Raw genomic sequence first — 27,502 nt, forward strand, 5'->3', positions numbered from 1 at the left:
GGCCGGCACTGGCGTCTCCCAGGCAGCCGCCGAAGCCCCCCAGCACTGCGGGTCTCGGCGGACACTCCGAGCGCGCTTCGGGCTGTTAACCTGTTTTCTCCAAACAGCCAGCGGAGTATCAGCTCAGAGGCTGTTGCCGGGCAGTTTGCTAAAACCACGCATAGGCAGGGTATGTGATCCGTGTCAGAGGCTGTTGAAGTCATTTAAAGAGCCCCAAGTCCATGGTTTACAAGAATTAACACCGTGGTAAAGGAAAAAGTACCGCTCACTCTGAACATGCCAGTAAGTAACCTGTAAGAGGCCAGGCACATAACCATTATTTCTAATATTCACACTTACCCGGGTAATACATATTATCTTTATTTTACAGATGGAAAAACTAAGTTATTTACATCAGGACATACAAGTAAGGCTCTCTGAGCCGAGTTTTCAACCCGGTTTTGGTCTCTATTAAATCCTGTTGCTACCACCCACAAACATCTGATTTTTCACTCAAAACTTCATAGTTCCTGTGGAGAAAGCACAATTGGGTTAGTAAATAAAAGTCAAGTAGGTCTGAGGATTAGAGGGACTGGTTCTTTATTTCAAAAAGACACTTGTCAATTTTCAGTATCAAAACAGTTTGCACTATTGGTTTCTTTCTCCCAATCGGCCCCCAAAGAGAGCACACCAAAGGAGAGTGCATTTTAAGCCAATAAGCTGCAGGATGCACACCTAGCAGGCCTCACAGAAACCTCACCAGAAAGGGGAATTGGGGAGGGAAAGAAACTTTAAAAGATCAGCACACTGTCAGGCCACAGACTGTAGAGAGTTCTCAGCCATACGGGGTGGCCAATGTGCCCCAACCCTAAAGAAGCAATGTTTCAAAATAATACAAAATTTAAAAACAGTTTTGTACATAAGCTATTCAAGATTTCTCCAGCACTAACTGATACAAAGCACAGCGAGATGGCACTTTTAGAGACAGCAGCTTCGGACCCAGCAAAGGGCGAGGAGGGGAGTTTGTTTCATATGGCTAAATCAGCGGCAAACACATAATTTTCTTTTTTTCCTTCAAGGAGGCAGGAGAGCAAATAAGTGGTCACCTCAACATAAGGGGAACATGATCCATTCTGAGGGCAGTTAGGGTAAAGATAGGACAAGGATTTGGTCTCAGAGGTCTCACCACCTTAGTTTGTTTGGTCACTTCCAATGGAAAAAAAAAATTAAAAATAAAGTTGCTCAAAGATACCCTAAAGCTGAAACCCTGAGCCACCTGTTTTTGGCCACTCCTCCTGGAACCACCTTTCTAATTTGGCTGGTACTTTGGACAAAGCAATGAAGCTTCCCAGAGTGGGTCTCTTTCCGGGCTCTGGCTCTCAGTAAGGCAGGCCCTTGCCGCTTCCCCTCCTCTGTGGAGAAGGCAGTATGCACTAAACTGAAAAGTTACTTTCCAATGTGAGGAAGGGATTAGACTGCTGTTTCAGAACTGTGGAATTATTTGGAATGTATTACAAATGGTCGCTACATCATCAACGACAAAAAGGTAATTACAAAATGTGTACATCACAACATGCTTTTAAAGACACTGCATTGTGCTCACATTCCCTTAGACATTGTTCCCAAAGGTGCTCAGCCTCAAGCCCAACTGGAATCTCTAGGGAGAGGCAGAGGCCATTTGGCGAAAAAGACACAGGGGTTGGGGTGGGAGAGGAGGCAGAAGGAGAAAGCAGCCTTCCAGTTAAAGATCAGCCCTCAGTTTGAAGGCCAGCTTCGGGCAGGCTGGCCTCAGGCGGAGTCAGGGTCAGAGGGGGGAGCAGCGGCAAGGCGGGACTGGGGTCTCTACATCTCATTCAGGTCAAGCAGAGTCTGGTCCAGCATCCTTTGTGTACAGAGGTGCTCCTCTTTGGTGCATTTCAGCTTATCTAGTGGGGGTAAAAGAGAGAGGTTACAAAAACTAGAAGTAAATGTGAAGGTCCACCCACTCTGAGAATCACTCCTGCTGCAGGAAAGCTGCGGACTAACAAAGCGGCTGCCTTCTCAGCCTCAGGCGTGAGCTACTGCACCACTCGCTTCTGCAGGGCCTCTGCTTGTGTGAAGTTACCGGTATTGCTATACTTCTGGGGGAGGAGGCTGGAGACCTTATCAGTCATTTCCTCATTCACCCACATCCAACCAAGGCTTTCAGTTTTCAGTCACTGAAGGAGGCAGCCTTAAGCATCAGCCATCTTTCATCTGGGCTGTGCCCACACGACAGTCAGTACCTACTTGATTGACATGGCTCACTGGGGTGTGACCACTGAGAACAAGGATGGGCATGTTTCTACCAGTAAAAACCAGAGTCTCAGCCTGAGAAGAGTACAAGGGGAACCTCAGGCACTATACAGGCTTCCTCCAACAAGGAAAGGGGCAATTGGTGGGATAAATGAAAGACCCCCATAGCCTATCACAGAATCACTAAAGGACACAAAAGCCAAGAATACTACCAAACATATATGTAAAACCTCAACTGCGATTTTTGTAGAGCTCTTCTCCAAAACTAGCCTGTGATAGTTACTTACAATTAAACATAAAACCAGGAAAAATAAGTAAGAAGGAAAATGTCAGGAGGAAAACCAGTGGCTTGAACACCAGGGAGAATCCAATCTGCTCAGCAAACCACTTAGACTACTGTAGTGGCGTGGGGCAAATACTCAACACGGACCTATTAATACCGCATACCCCTTTTATTCCCTTCCCTTTTTTCCCACCCAGTCAGAAGGGCCCATCTCTGGGCCTGCAGATGAAGCAGTCACGACATCGTGTCCAACTGGTCCTTTTATTGTCAGGCAACATCCCGCAGGAGGAACACAGCCTCCCATCAACGCACAGGCTAAAGAGCAGCAAGTAAGGGTGGAGCCCAGAAAACTCTCCAGGTTCCTCACTATCATCTCTCAGGCCCCTCCCTTCATCACCCATTATCTCTTAAAAGGGGACAGAAATGCAGTGTCAACTGTTCTCACTCTACAGTGCAGTTAGGGAGTCAAAAATATTCTCACTGCTCCAATTAAAAAGCAATTTGTGGGATGTCTGGGTGGCTCAGTAGGTTAAGCATCTGCCTTCCACTCAGGTCATGATCTCAGGGTCCTGGGATTGAGTCCTGCGTTGGGCTCTCTGCTCAGCAAGGAGTCTGCTTCTCCCTCTCCCTGTACCCCTTCCCTGGCTCAGGCGCTCTCTCTCTCAAATAAACTAAAAAAAAAAATTTTTTTTTTTTTTTGCCTAGGGGAAAATAACTAAAAAAAAAAAAAAAGATCAGCTTTTTGCTGGGGTCCGGGTCAGTGGTGTGAGCAGTAAGCTCGGCTTAATGGGCACCAGTGAGCCTGCCCATCAGTCACACAGATCACGCAGCGTTAGCTTCAACTCGCTAGAGAGCAGGCAGTTTCGCTCAAGCTGGCTGTAGAGACACTCTGCGGCAGCAACAGAGAGGAGAAAAAACAAGAGGACAGGAAACAGAGGAGAAAGAGAAAAAGGGGAGGTTAGTAGTGTACCAGAGGTAAACTCTTGAGACTCTGGACTAGCTGATATACGTAACATGCATCTGTAAGGCAGGGGGGATGCAAGGAGGATTCAGACAGAGGGCAGGAAGAATCAGTCAGGTGACAGAAAGACCAACAGAGGAACAAAATAAAAAATCCCGACAAGTTGGAAGGACAACATTTTGAAAAAGAAAAAAGTATCTCCTTTGCAAAGGTATTTATTCCCTGGGTTGAGAAACAGACAAGTGAAACAGGGCAAAGGAAGGAACACCGTTGGCCTGTAATCAGGATTTGACAGAAACTGAAGTGAATAGCTGGAACATTTTCTGTAAAAGCATTCAGTACAAGGGCACCTGGGGGGCTCAGTTGTTAGCGTCTGCCTTCAGCTCAGGTCATGATCCCAGAGTTCTGGGATCAAGCCGCGCATCAGGCTCCCTGCTCAGCAGGAAGCGTGCTTCTCCCTCTCCCACTCCCCCTGCTTGTGTTCCCTCTCTCACTGTGTCTTTCTCTGTCAAGTAAATAAAATCTTAAAAAAAAAAAAAAAAAAGATCCTGGGAGGGAATAACCAAAATTAATAGTTGTATTAAAGGGCAGAATTAGAGCAAACTTTTAGAATTGCACTTCCCATTAAACCAGTGGTTCTCAATACAAATGCTATTATTGCCTGTTCTCTCCCCTCGGAAGAAAATTTGGGGATGTGTGGGGCAGGTTTTAATTGTCAAAATAACTAGAAGACCCTACACATATTTATTTGTTAGGGGACAGCAATATGTAGGACTGTTCTGTACATCCCAGATTTATCCTGATTTAAATGACCAAAATCCACCATTGAGAAACACTACACTAGTCTACAAGCTCCACGAGGCCTGGGATTGGACCTGTCTTATTCATTGGGGCACCCCTGACAAATGTAGGGGTTCAAATTGGTGAACTCTCACTTCTTAGGCTTTCTGTGGCATCATATACAGATTCTAAGTACTGCCTGACTCTTCCTTAGCACCCAATCCAAGGTGGTAACTATGACTCCCACTCCTGTCTTGGGAAAGAAGGGGGTTATCAGAATCTAGTCCCTCAAAACAGCATGGTCAGTGACGGTTTTGTTCCATTTAGGAAGTAATAAAGAGATAGAAATGGGAGCATTTTCTTGTCTGATTAAATCCCAGAGTGCACAGTTCCCTAAGAATGACAGAAGGTCAAAAGATAAATGTGGTTATTCTCTCACCTTGAACTTAGTACCTAAGGTTTCTAACCCTGCTATCTCTAGTAACTAAAAATTCAGATCAGATACCAGCTCATTAGTTAAAGTTCTTGGTTCCCTGATAACAGCAAAATAAAACAAAAGGCAAGCCAGTGAATCCATTTGGTCTGATGTTCCTTTCAGGCATGTCCAATTAACTAGGAATGATCCCATGGATGCTGACATCCTTAGGCTTCAACGGACTGAATCAGGTCAATTTCATTCTCTAACAGGAAAAGGGAATGGGAAGGTTTACGAGTAAAGGGAACTACACACTCCTTAAAGCCTCACAATTCAAGAGATGAGAAGGAACAGATTTTGTGTTTTTGTTTTTGTTTCTACTTCCCCCTAATATTAAGGTGAGGGGGGTATTCAACCAATACCACGAGAAAGGAAGAGATTGGGTGGGCTAAGATAAGGCTGCCCAAACACAAAAGGGCAGCCCCACCCACCAGGTGACTTGGGATCCAGTCATGTGTTGTGCCTCACCCCAACAACAGTACCAAGGAAGGCTAGGAAGGGCTCCAACACATCGGCCTGTGGCTCATTCTCAGAAATGCAGGGGGAAAAGAGATCAAAATGCTTTGCTCTGGCATTATCAATGATGCTTCTTGACCCTATCCCCACAGCTAGTCCAGGCTCAAGTACCAGAGGGTGACTTCTACAGTAAGCGGAAGGTGAATTTAGCATGACACAGCATTCCAGATCTCACGCCGCTAGCTGGATTGCTGGTCTCCAGCCTCGCGCACTCCAGGCACGCCCGTGGGGAAGGACAGGGGCTGCCAGAAGTACAGTGCCTCACTTTGTTCCTAATTTCTCTCCATCCTCACATACTTCTTTCTCTTCTAGGAAGCCTTTCTCTGTGCCAGTCAACTCTTCCTGCCTAAATGCTAAAACATCTACAATTGTACTATCCAACACAGCAAGCAGTCACTAACCACATGGGGCTAATTAAATTCAGATGCACTAAAGTTAGCAGAATCTTAGCTCCTCAGTCATACGAGGCATGTTTTGAGTGCTCACCAGGCTCTGTATGTGGCTAGTGGCTACTGTCCTGGGCATCACTGTCAGGCATTCTACTGGACAGCAGTGCTCCAGGCTTTATGTCTTGCTCTGATTTTCCTTCCACTAGTTCATTCTTCTGCTCTTTGAAATACGGCTTCTCTCCTTGATCTTAATGCTCAAAACGCACCCTCGAATTAATAAAAAATATCAATGACAACGTCTCATCTTGAGCTATCTTTCTTCTCAACCTGTTGAAGTTGAGAACCTCTGGAAATCATACAGCCATCAACTTCTTAAGTTAGCAAAGCTACTCATTCTCTTTCCATCCCTCTAACCAGTTCTGTTTGGATTCCTCCTCTGCACAGATTTTCCTTTTTCCTTCATTCCTTTTACATCCGTAACTGTCTCTCGGGTTCTAAATGTACTTGCATGGGCTAAATGGCCTGCCAACCATATGGAGTTCCACATCTCTCTCCCATCAATCAGCCTATCCCCTCAATCCCCAGAATTGTGTTTTCACCCGGATACCTGCCAGTTATTTCAGACTCATCTTCTCTTCTACCCTCTCCTGCCTCTTTACACCAGGACTACATGACCTCCCTACACCTTTAACGCTACCACCTTCCCAGGCTCCACACCAGTCACTCCTGACTTTCCTCCTCATACTGAGCGCCCTCCACAGTGTGCACCTTCAGTGCCGTCTCTCTACAGACGGCGATCTCTAGGAAAACTGCAATAACCTAACCCAGTTTTTCTCAAAGTGTAGCATATTTGCTGCTAGTGCTGCATAAGGAGATTTCTGACAATATATGCTTGTGAACTTTAAAAAACTTACTTGCTATACTGTTTTAATGTGCATTGGGAAAAATCACTAGGATGCATCAAACCTTTTACTTCAAATTAGAATTATGTATAATAAGACAAATTTGAAAACGAGTAAATGTGAAGAAAACAGTAATGTAGGGAATATGTGAATATGGCAAAAGCCACCAACTAGTATATAAATGACTGAAATTTGGGAATCGTCATCCAAATGGATCACTTCGATAATCTGCTCCCCTTGTAATATATTAACTTAGCCACCAAATCAACTCTTCTTTTTTGCTACTCATACCAGAACATATCCTTGCTCACCATGTCCAGTGGCATCCCCATTCCCTACAAAACAAAACTCCACACCTGATTTCAGCACACACCTGCCCCTACTCTGTCTAAATCTACCTTCATAGCTATTCTGTCCTTCCCATCTCTATCTGTGCTTCTATTCTTTTGCTTCTCTTTAACCAAAATGCTCAATATCCATTATCCTTCAACTAAAATCTGTTTGTCAGAAAACCAGTCTTTTAGAACCCAATAAAAATGAAGAGGCAAGTTTTAATATGTTTATTAAGTACCTATTATGTGTCTCCTTCTGTGAGTCTTTCCTAACCATCCCCACTGGAATCAACCTCTTTCCCCTTCTGAATTTCCACGAGTTTATTTATATTTGTGCACTGATCACAGAGCACCATCGGCTTTATATACATGCTCTCCTACTAGATTCTGTGTAACCCAAAAATAGGGATGGCGCCTCCACTTTGATTATTTCTGTCCCCACCTTAGTCACTTTGTGCCTTCTAAAGGTAACAGTCAAGTGTCCGCTCAATAAATCAATCTGTACCTTAATCTCAAACACTGTAGCAGCAGGAAATGGTGTAAACAAAAAGAAACCTGAATTCAATGAGACCTCAAGTTTTAGATTAGGGAAAACCTTTCTACCTGGCTCTGTTTAAAAGAGCAAGTTTGAAATACATAGTCTGCTGAGAAACTAAAGTCTAAGTGTGTCCAACAGCACTTAGGTGCTTAGCTAAGTACGACTGCAGCTGCACTGTTCACACTGGAGCCATCCCAGCTGTGGAAACCGGACAGGACTCCGTCAATGTCGCCATGTAATCCCACAATATAAACCGGGAACAATGTTACTAGCAGCACTTTACCATTTTTATGTATGTAATAAACTATTACCACCTTGTGCATGTTATCTGAAACATGCGTGATTGGTTGTTGTAGCTTTTCCAGTAATAATCGTTTATCACCTGTCTTCTATTCCACTAGCACACACGAACAGACAAATGGCAGTAAGCCTCAAATATGTGAGAAGGGTTTGGACAAGAAAAAAAAATCTGTTGAAAATTCTGTTTTTCTGTGACCTGGGATGATCTAATTGGTTAAGGTTGGCAGTAATACATTTGAGTCCATCGGGTGCTCTGAAGATGCGCCATTTGAACTACTGGGAAAAGGGCAGAGAATATGCATTGGGAGGCACTTGGATGCCCTCAGAGGAGAGACTGAGGAGGAGCGGAGCCTTCCAGGCGGGCAGACTCAGAAGCCTAAAAGTAAAGGACTCAGACAGACTCCCGAGGCCTGCGGGTAAGACTCCTACCCTAGGGAACCTCTGCTAACCCCACCACTCTGACAGACTCAAACCAGTTGAGCTTAAATGTCAAGAAAAAATAGACACACACAAAAGTGGCTTTGATTATATAAGTCAGGGAAGGGAGGGCCTACAATAGCTGTTCTCCACATCACACCCCCAAGGCTCCTTCTTAGGGACAACCGCAGCTTTGTCAATGACACAAATGCAGGGGGGCATGAGGCTTCCGGCAGCTTAACATTTTAATTTGGGGGGGCAGGGATGAGTGGAAGAATACATAAGTTGCTTTGTGGCCCCCCACTACATTCTAATGCCTTGGGGACCAGCCAGGCCGACCCAAATGGAATCCAGAGCGAGAGTGGGGCGTTGGGTTCCCCGAGGAAAGGGGGCAGATCCAGAACAGAGCAGAAACGGTGACAGTTATCTGTATGAAAAAGTAAGGAGACTCTAGGTAAGAAGGACTAGCATCGATCTACACAGCAATTCAGGAGAAAAGGGAAGAGAAGGCAGTAGGAAGAAGAGACAGCCAGACACTACAGCCTGAGTCATCTGGCTTCTTCTCAGGGTTAGTGGGAAAGACACAAAGAGGCTGATTAGTGTCAAGGATCAAGGGTCCACAGCAAACGGATGGAAGTCCCGAACAACTCTTTTTGGTGCTTTTTACTGCCTGGCTTGCTCTGGGACTCAGCTTAATTCTTTGGTGAATTTTGATATTTCCAATCATGGGTGTTTCCTCTGAAATTTAGTATCAGGACACAAATTAAATACACCCAGGAGGTGTGAATTTTGTCATGCAATGTTAGGGCCCAAGTCACTGGCTCTCTAGGCCCTATGTCTTTAGTTATATGATGACATGATTCGACCTTTAGAGCGTCCCCTTTGAGAAGACTAAATTTAAGAAGCAAATAGAAAAATCACGGTGTTATAAAGCAGGGTCTATGAACAAAAAGTATTAAAAAAAAACACACGTAGATCAGGGTGCCACCAGAGATTCAATATGAAATGCCACCCTGGCTTTTGCCAATAAGTAATCAGCACCAATATTTTAAAGACAGCATAAAAATTCTAGTTTCCAGAGGATAAAACCAAAGCACACTACGCACAGCCTGTAACCCCAACCACCCACAAGCCAAGGTCCCAGCCCCGCTCTGCTGTCAGATAGTTACATAGAGGTCATGTCATTGAGGGCGTGGTCCAGCTCCTCGCTAATGGCCTTGTACTTCAGTTTCTGGGCATAGAGCTCATCTGGATAGGCACAGCAACAGGGAGGAATGAGGGGACAGAGTGAAAGGTACCAGAAGCAGATGAAAAGAGGGAATCATTAGAAATTAGGAAAAGTGTGACTGTGGGCCTAATACCCCAGATTAGAACATCTGTCCTGGCAGCCACAACAGGCCATTTTCAGATCCACTGTGCCCCCAGGACCACTGGACTTCTTGATACCTCTAATTAATTATAGTCAGGGCTGAGAATCTGGGCACAGTCATGACTAGAAATTCCTGTTACCAAAGGCACTCAAGAGGATACCTCCCACCCAGTTAACCCAGCTCCTAGCAGGGATAACACAGTAATAATAGAAAAAGGAGAAAGCACACATTAATATTCAGACACTTCTTCTTTATCTACTAAGCCAAGACCAGTATTCTTGGTCCCTTTGCTCTACAGGCTACCTCCCCAAACTCCCCAAAGTAAGAATATCCTGCTACCCAGAGCAAACCAAAAAGGGTATCTCAGGTTCTCTAAGTACATTTTCGCTCGTCAGAGCAGACATAGTTGCCAAAATATGGCGACAAGAAGTATTTAGAAAGCCCCTGGGAGGGGCGCCTGGGTGGCTCAGTCAGTTAAGTGTTTGCCTTTGGCTCAGGTCATAATCTCAGGGTCCTGGGATCGAGCCCCGCACTGGGCTCCCTGCTCAAGAGGGAGCCTGCTTCTCCCTCTCTCTCTCTGCCCCTCCTCCTTGTTTGCCCCCCCAAATAAATAAAATCTTTAAAAAAAAAAAAAAAAAAAAAAAGCAAGCCCCTGGAATCGGTCAGCTCTGAGACATGGATATCCCACAGCCGCATCTCTTAGCAAGACCTCACAGCTGAAGTGATGAACAGACTGCCAAATGCAGCCACGGGTGACACGTGCTCCTACTGCCTCCTCTAAGTACGGCTACCATTTTAACCCAGAGACCAAGACTTGAGACTGCTAAACCGGAGGTAAATGCAGTCATTACCAGTCTCCTCCAAGGAAAAGATGCCAATTCCAGAATACTAGCTAAAGTCTTATTAAAGGAAAAGGCTGTATATGTAAAAATCCAGTTCTAGGTTTTGACCCATTTCACCTAGCTGTGGTATAGGACAGGGCATGGGGCATGTGCCATTCACAACCAGCTCCCTTTGGTGGACCGGGAAGGAAGTTAACAGTCAATGGGCAAGGTCTTCCTCTGCATCTCTTTAATTCCTCTCCCCGGCTCCATACCTTCCAAATCATCAATTGTCTTCTCCAGCTTGGCTACCGATCTCTCAGCAAACTCAGCACGGGTCTCTGCCTGAGGGAAATGAGACACCAGACAGATTTAGAGATGAACAAGACAATAAAAAGGATTCTCTATCTCTTCCACCTTCTATTTGTAGACCCTTCAGAACCAAAGCCAGCTTGTCTAACAAGTGCATCATAGACCTCTGAATGTTTTGATTCCTTCCCCACAACCCCCTCAGCTCACCTCCTCCCTTCCTTATAACCCCTTAAGCTCACCTCCTTGAGTTTATCCGTGAGAATCTTTATCTCTTCCTCGTATTTGTCTTCCTTTTGAGAGTACTGTAAGAGAAGCAGAATAAAAGTTTCAGAGTGGAAACTCCCCACACAGACCCTACCCCCTGCCGCCACATTCACTCTCACAGTGAATATCCTCTTGGATTTAATGTGCTGAATGGCCCATGAGAAAAAGAGCAAGGCCCATTTCTAGACAATAGATTCTTGAAATCCACAAATCAATGTCCTTAGAGTCTTGATACCCTCATATTAGAATCCTCCAGACCTTTATTTTTTAAATGGACCTATGTTTTTATCTTACTCAGACCAATCGGAGCAGGTGTTTCTCGCCCTATTTAATGAGCAGTTGAAGCAACACCCTGAGGCCACGTGGCTGAAATACTCCCACGTGACGGTAAAGACAAGTCATCTATCTTGATTGCTTATTAGGTCTTATATCTACTATTTGATGCCCCTATCTCTCTGCTAGAAAACCTTTTGGGACCCATGATTATTGCTATTTTGCACAGCAGTATCAGCCTGAGGAGAACATGACCCCAAGCCCCTGAGACCACGAAGTGATTTTTGACTAAAGAAATCAAAGTGCACAGGAATTAGCATTAAACCCAGAATATGGATGACAAGGACACATCTCACTAGGTTATGTAAGGAATGGGTTTCTCCAGTGTTTCATCAAGGGCAGGGCTGGGCCCAGGCCCCAAAGCCTGTCACTATCACAACCAGCCCCTACCTTCTCCGCCTGAGCCTCAAGAGACTTGAGGTTGTTGGTGACATTCTTCAGCTCCTCCTCCAGCTCAGAACACTTACTGTGAATGTTTTACATACCGCAGGAGAGGAAAGGGAAGAAGGAGAGAATAAAAAAAAAAGGGAGAGAAAGACACACAGACGTGAATTGAACCTATATGTAGAGAGAGCTGGAAGGCATACTGGGGAAAAGAGAAGTTCCCAGGTCACCTGAGCAAGTGTCAACCCTCCTCCCTCTACCACAGAACATGTCAGAAGCTGGGCCCTCCTGGGCTAGGACTTAGAATGTTTGGATACTAATAGAACACTTGAGAGAAATCACTAGCAGGAACAAGTCCTAACTGCTGGCTAGGGCGGAGGTAGGAATAGATGCCCAACCCAGATAGTCCCCCAAATCACCCACGGGAGGGAGAGACCCTGTGGAGAGGTGGTGAAGCAACTAGGAAAGAGATGAAAGATGCTGAGTAAGTGGGAGAGTATGGAGCGTTCCATGGAGAGATGAGAAAGCACTCAACAAACCAACCAGTGGAGGGGAGGCAGCTGCAAAACAGAAACAGAAACAAACCAGAACAAAACCACACATGGAACCTCTTGGTGGGTCTAACGGTTAGTACCTTTTCTTCAGCAGCACTCAGACACTTCAGGTTCTGGTCCATCAGTCTGATCTGCTCATCCATCTCCCGGCAACGGCTGTTAGTGACAGTCACGGGGATCGCACAAGCCAGGTGGTGGGGAGGGAGAAAGGTCAAAAAGGACACAGCAAGGAAACAAGCAGCAAAACGGTGGGGGGTGGGGGATTTTTTTTTTTTTTTTTCCAAAAAATGGGAAGAAAACACCACCATGGTCATGATATGTCATGTCTGGGAGAGGGGAATACAAAGGAAGCACAAATATATGCGCATCAGCACTGTCTTTGTTACACAAGGCCCAGAAGGTGCCAACAGGGGAGCGCTTCCTGTCTGCCCTTGCCCTCAGGTTCCCCAGACTGGCAATAGAGTAAAAAAAAGATCTCAAGTCAGCATAGCCACTTCAGTTTTCAAGGAGAAACAGATTCCAGGTGGGAGGACCCTGGAAGGCCTACAAGTTAGCCATTCACTACACATTAATTAGTATTTATGTGCCCTCAGTTTGCAAACTCTCCCTACAAGAAATAAAGGAAGGCTCATTTGTCACCTGTCACTAGCCAAGAGAGTTAGAAAAGCCCATAGCCATTCTCAGGGCCTAAACAAACCCCACTCTCTAGGCCCTGTTTAACAAGGTTGAAGGAATGCTGGTTTATTCACATTAATGCGCAAGCCAAAGGAAAAGGGACAGAATGGTATGGCAAGATTTGGGGAGCAAGATACTCACGACTCTGCCAGCTCAGCTCGTTCCTCTGTGCGTTCCAAGTCCCCCTCAATAATCACCAACTTCCGTGCCACCTACAGGAGAAGATCCCGTAGAGCTCAGTGAAGCAAAGATGAAGCCATTTCCTGCTACCATGATTCTTTTTCAGAAACCCAACGACACTGAAGAGGACAAACACAAGGCACCACACCTCTTCATACTTCCGATCTGCCTCTTCTGCAATGTGCTTGGCCTCTTTGAGTTGGATTTCCTGGAGTTCCATCTTTTCTTCATCTTTTAAGGCTCGGTTCTCAATAACCTTCATACCTCTGCCAAAGACAAGAAGGACAAATGTGGCACTGACACCCTAGGGAGTTTGTCACCAACTCCACTCTGAGGAACTCTGAATGGCACCTTCTGAAGCCCATCCCTCTCTGCTTACCACCAAAAAGAACTCCCACGCCACCCCCCACCTTAGTTTATTTGTTTTAATACTTTTTCAAAAAAATAAACTTTGGGATGCCTGGGTGGCTCAGCTGGTTAAGCGTCTGCCTTCAGCTCAGGTCATGATCCCAGGGTCCTGGGATCAAGCCCCACATCAGGCGCCCTGCTCAGCGGGAAGCCTGCTTCTCCCTCTCCCACTCCCCCTCTGCTTGTGTTCCTTCTCTCACTGTCTCTCTCTCTGTCAAGTAAATAAAAAAAATCTTAAAAAAAAAATCTTAAAAAATAATAAATAAAAAAATAATACACCCTTAATATTTAAGTATATAATTTAAGGGCACAAAGTAAGCCTCCCCACCTCTACTCCTGCTCAACAGAGAAAAACTCTTCATACCCTTTCCAGAAGGATTTTTTTTTTTGGTTAAAGATTTTATTTATTTATTTGACAAAGAGAGCCAGCGAAAGACGGAACACAAGCAGGGGGAGTGGGAGAGGAAGAAGCAGACTCCCAGCGGAGGAGCCTGATGTGGGGCTCGATCCCATGACCCTGGGATCACGCCCTGAGCCGAAGGCAGACGCTTAACGACTGAGCCACCCAGGCGCCCCGAGAAGGATTTTATATAGGCAAAACCCAAACAAACCTCACCCCCCACTTCCCCACACCCCAAAAGAATCATACACTACCTACCCCATCCTGCAAATTGTTTTCTTCACTTTCTAGAATTTGGGACACTACTCTGTATGAGTATATTGACCGCCACATTTCTCATTTTCACAGCAGCACTGTGTCCCAACATATTCTGATAGAGCATTTTCGATTCTGAAAGCCTTTCTCTGACCTCATGCATATCGTCACACACCTCTGTTCTAGTTTAACTCATAGTGGCAAGAACCCAATTGGCTATTTTCACCAAAGATGAGTTTTGATTTGGTTCAAGGACTGTGGTTCTCAACTGCGGACACAAATTATCAGACGAACTTTAAAAACATTAACACCCAGGGCCCTCTTGCAATGGACTCTCACCTAACTGGGGCAGAATTCTAGGCATTCCGATTTTTTTAACTCCCCAATGGTCCCAACCCCTCGCTCCCACGATTCTCACGGTTCACCAGCGGCCCCACCTCCACAGTTCCTGACTCCTAGACCAGGGATCTGAACTTCCACCGAGCTGCCAGGTGCTGCTGGGCTGGGAGCTCACGCTGAGAACTACTGCTTTAGGGGGACTAACCTCAAAAATTAAGTCAATGATTCACTCAGTGGAGGCCATCCTGGGGACCCTATTTAAGAGTCATTAAATCAGTTTATAGGGTAACACCAATTATAAAAGGTCACAGCACCCAGATAACCCTTATACTGTTTTCAAGTGAAAAGAATATGCAGAACAGAAACAAAGAGATAAATCACTATTTTAATATGTTAACTAAGTGGAATTTAAATAAAAACTTGGGGGGTTGAGTGGGGAGCAGGACTGTAAGAAAATCCTCCTCAGAGTGTCATGAGCTCCTGAAAACCCGCACTCATCTACTCACCTCTCGCTCTCATCAGCAGCTTTCTCCGCTTCCTCCAGCTTTTGCAGGGCAGTGGCCAGGCGCTCCTGGGCACGGTCCAGCTCCTCTTCAACCAGCTGGATCCTACGGTTCAAGGAGGCCACTTCAGCCTCAGCCTGTGTTTGAACAAAAGAATGGAAAGGAGAAGCAGAGCTAAGATTGGGGCTGAGTGCCAAGACGGAGCCAGGGTCCAACACAGCAACACCTGTCTTAGTGCAGATGCGGACACAATGACCTAGACACCCATTTCCTCCCTTTCCCATCAGCAGACTTCCAGGTGCTCCACAGGAAGCATATTTTAAAACTCAGTTCCTGGGGCGCCTGGGTAGCGCAGCAGTTGAGCGTCTGCCTTCGGCTCAGGGCGTGATCCCAGCGTTCTGGGTTCGAGCCCCACATCAGGCTCCTCCACTGAGAGCCTGCTTCTTCCTCTCCCACTCCCCCTGCTTGTGTTCCCTCTCGCGCTGGCTGTCTCTCTCTGTCAAATAAATAAATAAAATCTTTAAAAAAAAAAAAACAAACTCAGTTCCTTGCCCAGCCCAGTGCCAATTAGTACTACCTCCTTTCTTGACTCAGGTCAAACTCCTGAACACACTAGTGTCAGAAAAGGTGGCCAGTGAAGGGTTCCTTCTGCCTGAGCTCTGGCTTAGAAGGGCGTTCCACTCTTTAGCAATTTTCTTCTAAGTGTCTCATAAAGTGAAAAAATTAAGCAAAGTTTCTTAAAGAGGGAATTTTGGATTATCTATTAATTTGCTGCTTAACCCAAGTTGTTAACCCTCCAATGACCTTATCCTAATATACGAGGAGGATCACTAGCCAAGGGAAGGTCTTTCAGAGTAACAGTCCAGACCAGAAAGCAAAAGGATGCAACACTGGGGTACCTCCCTTCCCAACCCTGCAACTCGCTCCCCATCCCCGCCCTTTCAAAGGTGACAACAAGGAGCTCTTCTAGCTAAAATTACCTGCCTTGATGACATACAAAAAAAACTGGGGGCAGAAGAGAGTGTTTCCTCCATGCCCACCCCCACTCCTGCAAATTTCTGAACGGCGGCTCCTTGCTACCGCTGTAGTCACCCCTCAGCTTGTGACAGACCTCTCCCAACCTCCAGCCCACAACAAAGCACAGGCTAGAATGCCAGCCACCCCGTGCCCCCTCCTTGACAATGGAGAAACAAGGAAAGGAGGTAGCATGAATTCTACTGGCAGAAAAGCCTCCCTTTTAGGACTACCTTTCCCCTCCATACACCTTAACTGGTGGTAAGCACACTGACTGCCACCACGACCATACAGGAATTTAATCTACTCTGCACACTGCCCAGTTCAGATGCTTACCCAAGTGCCTGGTTAACATGATCTCTCTCTACAGTCCAGATTGTGCCTGCATTCTATTACCCTGATTTCCTCTTGGCAGTCAGGGGTGGGAGCAGCTACAGAAATAATCTGGGCCACAGCCCCTATAGGGAGGGCTATAGCCTAAAAGACTCCCATTAAGAATCAGGTTATTTGGGGGGTGCATGGGGGGCTCAGTCAGTTAAGCGTCCATCTCTTGATTTAGGCTCAGGTCATGATCTGGAGCCCCACCTCAGGCTCTGCACTGGGCGTGGAGCCTGCTTGGTATTCTATCTCCCTCTACTACTCCACTTCACGCTCTCTCAAAAACAAACAAACAACAACCCAGGTTATTTGGCACAAAAATTTCCAAATACAAACATGGGAGGTTCAAAGTACTGTGCAGCTTGGGACTGTATAACCACCAATACCCAGGAGAAAAATAACAAGGAATCCACAAAAGTTGATATTACTAAGAAACCATTTGTGTCTCTAACTATACTATTCAAAACACCACAAAGATAAATATTCTCTGATCCTGTCTCTTCCAGAAAAACAGATGTCCCATGTCCCCTAGGACAAGACACATTGCACCTCAGAAGCTCAAAAGGCCAACAGGTCAAGATTACAAGAACAAGTCAAGCTATCAGGCAACTATAAAACACTGCCAGTGCAATGATTTACCCCATCTCCCCCCTTCAAATGCCTAAAACCAACCCCCTGAAAGAAAGAAAGAAAGAAAGAAAGAAAGAAAGAAAGAAGACCAGATTTGAAAGAAGCTCACAAAATGTGAGTCCCCATCCAGTTTACCAGTAGTTACCCAAACGGAGTAGAAGGTAACAGGCGATGGGGGCAGGGTTACACTTTCCATGACAACCTGGCTAGGGCAGTTTCTCTCACAAATCAGTATTTGCACTAGAATTCTTAGCAAGGTTGAAGAGGAGGAGAAAACACATCTCGGTGCTACAAGAGCATGGGCACAGTGAACAAGCCTGCATCAAAAGCAGAACCTACCACGGATGTCCCAGCAAAAGCTTGGGGGGGGGGGACACAGGGGACAGACATTCTTCTCTTTTTTCTCCTCCCACAGAGGATCAGTTCTCTTTACAATGAAACAGAAGTTCGCAGAATCAAGATCTATTACTATATCTAAGGGAATAAGGGAAGACCTTCCCTTCAAGCCAGAACCTATGTACAACGCTTGTCCCTTCCAGGTCAATCAAGTCCTGCAAGAGATTGGGTGGGACTAACTTCTGCAAACCAGAATGGGAAAATTAAACTTTACGCTATTCCAATCACCCTAGGGTTGGCATGTCCAGATATGATTTTGGACTTTCAGCCCATCCACCTCTGACCCACCTAGAGGATACACTCTGAGATCTTCCCTTTAGGTAATAATAGGTTTTCCATTGTCCAGGAAGCAAAGATCCCAAGGGAGGAGAAGGCACACAGCAGCAATTTGTTCACATTAGAAGATGACTGATCACAGCTTTAGCTATGAAATGAGTTTGGCTTAAACACTACCATCCTCCATATGGAATAGAGTCCCCAAGCACACTACACACCTCAAGGCAAGTAACCGACAGGGCACTGGTGCTTGAAGGCAGATCAGGGCCAAGGACATAAGGGGATTAGCCTAAATCTGCCATTCTGCCACTCTGGGGTTTCTCTTTTTAGAAAAAAAGCCATAGATGAAATTCAAAGGAAACCAGTAATGGAAAAGTCAGGAGTGAGCCTGAGTAAAGGGCTGCTCTGGTTCACTGTCTTCACAAATGTATCCACCCAGGGAGATACTGTGTCCTTTGAGACTTTAAATTCACCAAGGGGGAGGCAAATTGGAGGGAAGGGAGTAGAGCTATGTGCCCCAGAGCAAACAAAGGTGGAGTCTAAGCCGAGGCACTCAGAGCAAAGGGCTATTTGCCTCTCCCCTGTGAGTATGTGCTCTAACGTGAAGGAGAGAGAAAGGTAATCAGCTGGAGAGTAAATCTAAACCAAAGAAAGGTGATAAAGGCTGTGTAGTCCACCAGACCCCACAAACAGGAGAGCCACACAATAGTCAGGCATTCTAACTCCTCCAGAGACAAGGAATTAGGAAAATGCCAGAATCAAAACTGCTGTTTTAAAGCCCACTCACTTATTCAATAATACGCCTCAATTTTTTAGACCAGGAAAAAAAAAAAAAAAGGAAAATACCACGATAAGTTAAGAGAGAGGTATTAAAAACAGATAAGATGAGCTATATACTTAAAAATGGCTATAATAGTAAGTTTTATGTTATGTGTATTGCTACTACCACCAAAAAAACAGGTAAAGAAAAAGACTGCATTTGAAAATTACGTTTATGCCCTCTGTTTAAGTTTAGCAAGAACTGTAAAGGAGATTCCAAATCGAAAGTACACTTGACAGAGTGCTACGAAGTAAAAGGTCAATCCTGGGGCTGAAAGCAGAAAAGAAAGATGGATCCCAGAACAACTCCAGACTCCGCTTTGGATTCTTCCAGCTTCCCAACGAAGAGTGAATGTTCACACAAAACCATCAAAAAGTGACAATCCCACTAACAGCATGAGATACCATCAGGCTGTACTGAGTTTCGAGCTCCAGAGGAGGGAGGAGCCTGCAAAACTCACATTCCAGAATGCCCTAAGAGGATAACAGGTAGCCCAAGCATCCCCTCCTTCCCCAGGGGTGTCTCCTCCTCAGGAGGAGTTCAAAGTTCCCCACAGCAGAAAGTCAAACGATTAAGCTCCCTCAAGCTGGGGAGTAGAAAGAAGATATTGGTTTCATCAATATTTAACTATCACCCGACTTCCCCATCTGAACTTCCTCACTAGACCTCAACTCAGTATGCAAATTTGCAGGCTCTGAGAAAGGAACAGCTTAAGAAACATCTGAAGCTGCTCATTCTGCTGCCTATTACCCCAGAGTCACCTGGGAAGAGTGGGGGGGGGGGGAGGGAGACAAATTTTCCTGCAAGAAATTACCAAATCCTGGGGGGAGAAAGGAAGGGGAGATGGGGCATCATCTACCCTAGAACTATTCCTAGGATGCCCATACTTGAATGTTGAGCCCAAGACCGCAGCTCAACACATGGCTATTTCTTTAAAAGCCATCCTGCCTTCCTCTTTAAGGGGATCTAGTCTCCAGAACAAAGGAGATGAAAAAGTGTCCCTAGTCATAAAGAGTCACCCAGCCAGTCCATCTCACTTGAATTGATAATTAGAAGTCACCAGCATAATGAATAGGGCGGAAATCTCCTGAGAAAAAGGTGACTGAGGAAGACAAACTCCAGCATTTCCATGCCCCGTTATAAAAAGAAAAGAGTATTCTAATAGTTTTTATGTATTAACTGGGTGGGCAGCTGCCAAAACAATAATTCTCAGCCATTCCCCAAAGGAGAAGTCCATTTTTTTTTAAACCAGGGAAAAGAACAAGGAATACCAATAAACCACGAAAAGTTCTTCATTTGGGTCTTCAAATTTTAGCAACGGTTACTTTTCTTTCCAGCCTGAGATCCTCCAAAACCAAAGCCTGAAGTCAGGAGGTCATCTCCACCCCACTAGACTACACCCTGGAAAATCTTACGGCTTACTAACACTAGAGAACCACTTCTAAACAGAAAGCAGTTTCAAGAATCACCATTCATTCCACCAACATTTTACGTTCCAACTTTCTGTTGAACAAATATTGATATTAAAAAAAAAAGACACTGTGGAGGGTAATCGGGACAGCAACAGAGTTAACATCACTAGAGGCCATTTGGAACTCATTATTTTGTCTGCATCAACCACACTGCCGGGGTCAACCAGAAACCTTGACAGAAACTGGCACTCCATCCGATTCTCTGCCACACAAACTGGCTTATCAGCTGTGCTTGGAAGTGTTCTTAACCGGTTGAGCCTGCACTGACTACACTTCGGCAATAAAGGCCTGAGTCTGGCAGAAGTCCCTGCTTCCAGGTCATCACGGGTAGGGCCAGGCAAGTTTTGTTGGCTCGTACATTTGCACTAACAGAGTGAGTGAGGCACCAACCCTTCCCCTGCTCCTTCACGTCGATTGAGAGAGTAGGTTTAGCAGTTGCCCCCGTAAGAAGAAAGAGACCAGGCTGGAGGATGGGAGGCGGTGCCGTGGCTTCAAACTCCTCCGGGGAGGGCACCGCGCTTCCTCTCCGCCGACTGCTGCCTCATTTCCTGAGCAGGAGGAGGGAGCGGAAAAGCTGCCAACAGGCCAGGCCGGGGGCTTTCCGGCGGTTCCCACCCCCAACCCCCACCCTTGCACAGTAAGTTTGGCCCTGCCCCTCCCAGGCCAGAGAAGCACCCACCTACTCTCACCCTCTCGGCCGGAAACCTCTAACGAGAGCAAATTCCGCACCCCTCCCCGCCCTTCACGGAGGAGTGGGGGAGGGAGAGGCCGCTGAGCCCCTCCCCCGGCCGCGCCTGGCTCCAAGGGACTGAATGAATGAGCTGGGAGAGAGGAGGAGGAGGAAAACCACTTCCCCGGCCGGGAGAGGTTCAGTTACCTCAAAGGTCAAGCCCGCTCACCCGAGCACCCAGTTCCCCCCTCGTCCGCCTCAGGTCCAACTGCGGCTGAGCCCCACCCATCCTCCGGGTTCCAACTTCATCTCCGAGTCCGCCGGCCCCGGAGAACGCGCTCCGCCGCGAAACGAGGGCCCCCATCCGGGATCCCAGCCGCTGCAGCGCCTGCTCCCCCTCACGCGCCTCGCCCTCTCCGTACCTGCTCCCGGGCCCGCCTTTCCCCTTCCACTTCCCGCTGCAGGCGCTCGGCCCTCTCCTCTGCGTCATCGGCTTGCTGCTGCAGAACCTGGATCTTGCGCTTCACCGCCTCGATGGTGGTGATACCGGCCATGGTGCCCACCCAGACCCTGCTCGCGCTCGGGTTCCTGCCTCCTCCGCTCGGCGCTGCAGCCGCTTCTCACCCCCACTTCCGCCTGCTCCGCCCTGAAATACCGGAACTCGCCCACCCGCCCGGATGTGACGTCACCGCCGCGCCCTGCCGCGCCGGGCCACGGGAGGACTGCCCGCCGCGCGAGCGCGGGGCGGAGCCTTCCCCTGGCCAGCAAAGGGGGGCGGGGCCGCGCCGGGCGGGCTACCATAGCAACCGGAAGGAGCGTCGCGGTCCGGCTCCTCAGGCTGAGCCAGCTGCCCTCCCCTCCGCCCGCCAACAGGCCGCCACCCACCCGTCGGGGCACCTTGTGTCCTCCCGCACTGAGCACCCGACGCGCCTCTGCTTCCACCCACCGCACACAGGCTCCAAACCCAGGTGCCGGGACAGGCCGAGGCTTTCTGGGCCCCATCCTCCAAAGTGCCCCATGCGGCAGCCTCCTTTCCAGGTCGGCCCGGGTAGGTTCTCTCCCACCGCCTGAAAGTCAATGAAGGGGGGAGTCCGGGGGTGGGAGAAAAGGCCAGGTGGGCGGACTGCTCGCTCCATTCGGCATCACTTGTGAACTAAGTGTTCTGTTTCAGTTACAGAGCTAGCCTTTTCCCTGGCGCTTTCGAGAGTCAAACACGTACCAGCGGTTTACCAACCTGCCAGCTCTTCCAAACCTTCAGTCATTCGGTCTCTAACTAATCATCACTTGCATTTCCCTTTGCAGGTGAGAGAGGTATCTTATGCCCCCATTTTATCAGGAAGGAGTCCTGTTACGGATCACTGTCAGACCCTTCGTGCAACAGCTACATGAGAGCCTCTGTTCTGTGATAACTTCCCCCAATTTCACTGCCACTTCTGCTCTGAGGTGCCTGGAGAGCTGTTTCTGAGTTAGAAGCTACCTCTGCAGGGACTGCCACGCAGGATTTTTGGAACCACAATAGTAAAGAGACTTGAAAGTTGTACCATCTTCTCTCTTGTTTGTTTGCACTCCTCCTGCCTTTCCAGTAAGCCATCATAACAAATGTCTCCTCTGGTGCAATTCTGTTTTCCCCTCAGAATTATGGTGTGGAGCAGGACTTAAGAGTCCTGACTCCTGAAAGGGCTTGTGGGGAAGACAGGTGCTGCCCTCAAATGCCTGGTTCTGAGGACACTCCCTCCAGAGGCTCTACCTTACTATCTCCTTTTTTGAAAATACTGAGCAAATGTGGAGGTGTGGGGAAACCAGAGATGAGGGGACAAATCGGACCACCCTGCCCTAAGTGGGAGACTTTATGATAATCACCTGTGACCAACAAAGAATAACCAGCCCCTAAAAAGGAAGTAAGCCATTGAAGGTGTTATCAATAAAGGTGTTGAAAGGGTTTAAGTTCTGGTTAGCTTTCTATAAAAGACCAATCCTTAAGGCCCTCGTTGGCAACCCTGTCCAACCCTATTGGGACCCCTCTCACTCTTGAGAGCTTTTTCTGTATCTTCACTTAATATACTTTTTACACATGCAAAAAAAATAAACAATAAAAATAAATAAAATGCTGAACAATAAAAAATACTGATCAGTGAGCCAATTTAGAGGAAACAATTCAGACAGTAAATAATATGCTTGGTAGAGTAACCTGTACATTGGTTTCTCCTCCCCCCCCCCCAAGGAATTTGGAAGGAAGAACAGGGTGCTGAACCTCCGTAAACTCTATCCTGATGGCCTAAGAATTTTTCCATCTCTTTTTGGAGAAATGTGATCAGAGGGGCTATGGAAGCGGAAATGAGATGTTGTCATCTGGGTGCCAATCAGCAGGGGGCACTGTTTACCTCCCTTTGCCCTAGTGAAGCCACTGAGCCTTTATCTTAGACAAACCAAAGGCTGCTGAGAGCACCACTGCATTCCTGAGGCTGGTAGATGTGAACAGATAATCTTCTCTTGATCCAGGGAAACAGGTGGATTGACTCCTGATACCCTTTAAAAGCATGATGGATGGGCAGCAAGGGGCCCAGTGCTATTGTTTTCCTGGTGACCAACAATACAACAGTATATCAGCAGGTGTATATGTCCATCCTCAACTCTCATCTCCCATCCCTTCCACGTCTGGTATGACTCTATGTCCTAACCATTGCACTCCTCTTTCCCCTTGTTTACCCTAATTAGCTTCTGACCTCACCTCAGATTGAGAGGACCTTAGACATCACCGTACAGCACTGTGAATGTTCTTACTGCCACTGAACTGTACACTTAAAAATGGTTAAAATGGTCAAAATGGCAAATGTTACAGATATTTTGTTGCAGTTCTTTTTTAAAAAGGACCTCAGACAAATTCAGGGAGTAAAAACCGAAGTTTGGACTGACCTTGCCATACCCTTGCCCTTTCTTTGTTCAAGCAATCCAGCAAATCCTGTGCTTTCAGAAAAGCTCAGGTGACCAGCGCTCCCAGTGTAAACACACACTTACTGACTCCCCCTCCTCCTCTCTTCCCTTTATATCTGCATCAAAGTAATATGCTCTGTTGGTTCATCTCAAAGGTGGGAGCTGAGCTGTGAACTTCCTTGGACGGTTGTATTGGACAGAGTGCCCTTCCCCCCAAAATGCATATATCATGTTGCTGATGACTCTGACCCTTGCTCTCAACTTTATACTTTGTTGCCTCCTTATTCAGCACTTTTCCCAATTCCTATAAACACTTCACTTTCCTTCTTTGATCCTTTGAGGCAGAAATTCCCCAACTTTTTCTGTAAAAGGCCAGACAGTACGTTTTTCTGGCTTTGCAGGCCACAGGGTATGGTGACTATTCTGATGTAGGGAGAAAACAATAGATGATATGTAAGTGAATGGGCATGGTGCTGTTCCAGTAACACTGTACAAAACTAGGCTGTAACAGGATTTACCTTACAAGTGAAATTTTGCTAACCCCAACTTTGAGGAAAGAATCCTTTCTTCCTGAGGTCATCTTAACCATGCTTAAGGGATTTTTGCCTCCTGCTCACAGCCTTCCTCTCCCACTTCTTGTTCTCCAGCACTCCTCTGAGGGCACTTACTGACTGGTAAGGAAAGCTGCCAGGGGGAGAGAAGTTAAGTGAGTTTTTCTACCCACATGTTACATATTAAAACGGGTTTTGGTGGGCTCCTATATAAACAGGAGAAACTTCTCTCAAGTGAATATACCGAGTGCACCCTGTCTAGGTGGGGAGTGACTGTGTTTTAAGTATGTGTGCAACAGCTTAGGACAGATAGAATTCATCCTCAGGAAATTCCTTTATCTTCTAAATAAAACCGAGGTACTGTCTAGAGCCTCTATGTTTCTCTCTCCCAAGATCTAAGGTTAGACTTTGTTGTTTTAATTGCTTCTGGACACACCTCCTCCAGCTCACATACTAGCTGTTTAGCCTCCAGACTCTCCTGAAGAGTGGTCAACCGACATCTCACAGAACTGTCATTGACCTGGCACTGTGCCGGTTTGAGAAAATTCCTGTCCCTGTACCTGTCTGTTGGAGCCAGACAGCTCTATCCATGTATACCTGGAACCTTGGCCAGCCAATTCCAGCAGGCCGTCAAGTGTTTGCCCAAAGCTCTGCAGGTAACCTGTGTTCATTGCAGTTTTCCAAGAAGGGAGAATTAGTAGTTTTCAGGGGCCTTTTTGGAAACTATGAATATGTATAATGTATAATGTCTGTGTCTGGTATGATACAGCCAACAACCATCGCCGTGTCCCTCGACACTGAGACTGGCAAAAAGCCGAAGAGGAGATGCGAGACCTAACAGCAAAGAGGCCAAATGTGAGGATCTGGAAACATTTGTGAATGGCCCACTTTGTCTCTCCAGCTATTTTCCAAAACCAAATGTGATTTTTAAAAATATGTGCTCCTTGGGGGCACCCAGCTGGCTCAGTGGGTGGAGCATGAAATTCTTGATCTCAGGGTCGTGAATTCAATCCTCACGCTGGGGGTGGAGCCTACTTAAAAATAATAATAATAATAATAATAATTTTAAAAAATACGTGCTCCTATTTTCCTATTAACTTAGTGCTAAGAATTGACTGTATTTCCATCAATACCGGGACATTCTTTTGTTGCTGTTATGTCACTTTTCTTCCCAACATCTTTCCTTCATAGCCTCTCATTTATCATTGTGCTAAGCTGAAAGCTTGAAGACAAAGGAAAGTAAGTGGTGTTGGGGCAAACATGAAGTGGAAAAAAGAATTTTATTTCATGTTCAAATGGGAAAATTCAACCCTAACCCTAGAGAAGCTGAGTAATTGAGTTAATGCCACAGAGTAAGGTCTGGTGGTGACACTTTTACCCCATAGGATTCCTTCTTGTTTCTATTATAGTCTATCAAAGATCCTGTCTGCTGCCCTATGAGCAATGCTCGCTATGGCATCTCTGTGGCATAAAGGCAGACGCCCACATTGGCCCTGATAAATAAACCCATATAGGGCCAGGGTCAATGTGACCTCTTTTGTCCCATTGTGAAATCTGAGCTGGCTCTGCTGGGCAGTTGAGAGATGAGAGTTTCCCTATTAATACACATATCTACGTGCCAAGTCTTGGACACAAAAGCTGAGAATGTGGCATGGGGGAGGAGGTAGGAAAAGTGATAGCAGTCTGGACCTAGAGTCCCCTCCCTTTGTTCAGGTCCTGAGAAACCTATTAAATTCCTGGGTTGAGGGTGAGACAAGCATGAATCTTCTCCATGTGCCCAAGAACAAATGTGCGTGCCATTACAAGAGTATGTCAGCGTGTGATTGTATGCAAAAATGTATGTAAGTATGTCTACACTCTGTGAATCCACAAGTATGTCTGTGTCCAAGCGTGTTTGGAATTGAGTCGTATTAACATGGCGCTGTGTGTGTGTGGATAAACCCTCTTCCATCTCTCTAATACTCACATCAGCAGCCTTCTTCTCAGCCAGCTCCAGCTTCTCCTGGGCGTCCTTCAGAGCTTCAGAATACTTGTCAAGCTCATCCTCCGTCCCTTTCAGCTTCTTCTGCATGGCTGCCAGCTCATCTTCCAGCTACAGGAGCCACAAGAGTCACACACAACACATATACACAATGGTGCTGGCTCAGACCCAGGGCTCCTGAGCCCTGACCGCCCTCTGAGCCCAGCCTCTGTGTTACCATTCCTATAGAGACATACTTTCTCGCCAGCCACGGCCAGCCAACTGCCCCAGGAGTTATGCCTTGACGTGTGACCCTGGGATCTCTAATCCTCAGAAGACCAAGCCATGCTGGATTTTCATGTAAGACCCTGAGGGGAGTAGATGCCTGTGACTCCAAGTAAGTGGCTCAGTCAGTAGATCATGTTACTCTTGATGTCAGGGTTGTAAGTTTGAACTCCATGTTGGATGTAGAGATTACTTAAAAATACAATCTTAAAAAAAAAAAAATTAAGGGAAAAGAGATGCTCCGTGCCAAGCTCCTGCCTTTTCCTCTAGAAATTGGGTCCTGCCAAAACATGATCCACCCCCATTTAGGTCCAGCAGGCACACCATGGCTCAGAGGGGACTACTGGCTTTCCCAAGGTCACGCAGGCAGTCGGAGGCCAATACCCTAGATGTCCTCTGTCCACCCAGTGAGGCTGGGAAAGAAAAGGGTCCCTCCCACCCAAAGAACAAGCTGGCACTGGTGGTCCCTGCCTTTCCCGTGAGAACTCTCCTCCACCTCACAGACTTGCTCGCCAGCAGGTGAGAGAAAGCCATGGCAGCACCCACCTGTTTACTTCGTTCTTCCGCCTGCTTCTGCTCTGCTTCGGCTTGCTCTGCCCGGTCCAGAGCATTCTCCTTGTCCAGCTTCAGCATCTGCATCTTTTTCTTGATGGCCTCCATCATGAGCAGTGGCTGTTGGTGAGCTGACCTGTGAACACTGGAGAACTGGAGATAGGGCAAGAATGGAGGGGCTGCTGCCTGAATGATTCCCCAGACTTGAGCCTTTATCTCTGCTCATGACTCCACCTCTTGTTCCTAATATGGTCTTTCCAGCTCCTTCCATCCCATGATTGTTCTCCCTGGGGGAGCACAGGGTAAGACACTTTGATGGACTGACATCACCAGCAAAGAAAAATGAGGGAACAGCTGAGGCTGATTTTAGACAATGGAAAGTGGGGGAGGGTAGAGGTTCTCCCTGACCCTGAAACTTTCCACTCTCGGGGCAGCTCTGTGGTGTTTTAAAAGAGCAAGGCTGGGGCACCTGGGTGGCACAGTTGTTAAGCGTCTGCCTTCGACTCAGGGCATGATCCTGGCGTTTCGGGATCGAGTCCCACATCGGGCTCCTCTGCTGGGAGCCTGCTTCTTCCTCTCCCACTCCCCCTGCTTGTGTTCCCTCTCGCTGGCTGTCTCTGTCA

At 46.8% G+C, this 27,502-nt stretch overlaps 1 protein-coding gene across 13 annotated transcripts; it reads right to left on the reverse strand.

Moving 5' to 3' along the window:
* Positions 1–562: 562 nt before the first annotated feature.
* TPM3 (tropomyosin 3) lies at positions 563–27,079 on the reverse strand. Of its 13 annotated transcripts, none has more exons than XM_045783864.2 (10): positions 26,874–27,078; positions 26,049–26,174; positions 14,948–15,081; positions 13,188–13,305; positions 13,001–13,071; positions 11,637–11,712; positions 10,889–10,951; positions 10,613–10,682; positions 9,316–9,394; positions 563–1,904 (listed from the first exon to the last, which is right to left on the reverse strand). In XM_045783864.2, the coding sequence occupies exons 1-10, from the start codon at positions 26,988–26,990 to the stop codon at positions 1,901–1,903; spliced, it is 858 nt and encodes a 285-aa protein (XP_045639820.1). In that variant the 5' UTR covers positions 26,991–27,078; the 3' UTR covers positions 563–1,900. The 13 variants fall into 13 exon arrangements, with proteins under 13 accessions (XP_045639820.1, XP_045639819.1, XP_045639817.1 ...); XM_087854622.1 differs by lacking the exons at positions 563–1,904; positions 11,637–11,712 and adding exons at positions 8,374–8,573; positions 12,265–12,340 and having other exon boundaries at positions 26,874–27,079; XM_045783862.2 differs by lacking the exon at positions 563–1,904 and adding an exon at positions 8,374–8,573 and having other exon boundaries at positions 26,874–27,077.
* Positions 27,080–27,502: the final 423 nt, after the last annotated feature.

This window comes from Ursus americanus, chromosome 2, assembly GCF_024610735.1.
Source record: "Ursus americanus isolate L20-20 chromosome 2, mUrsAme1.1.p, whole genome shotgun sequence".
In the NCBI taxonomy this organism is placed as follows: domain Eukaryota; kingdom Metazoa; phylum Chordata; class Mammalia; order Carnivora; family Ursidae; genus Ursus; species Ursus americanus.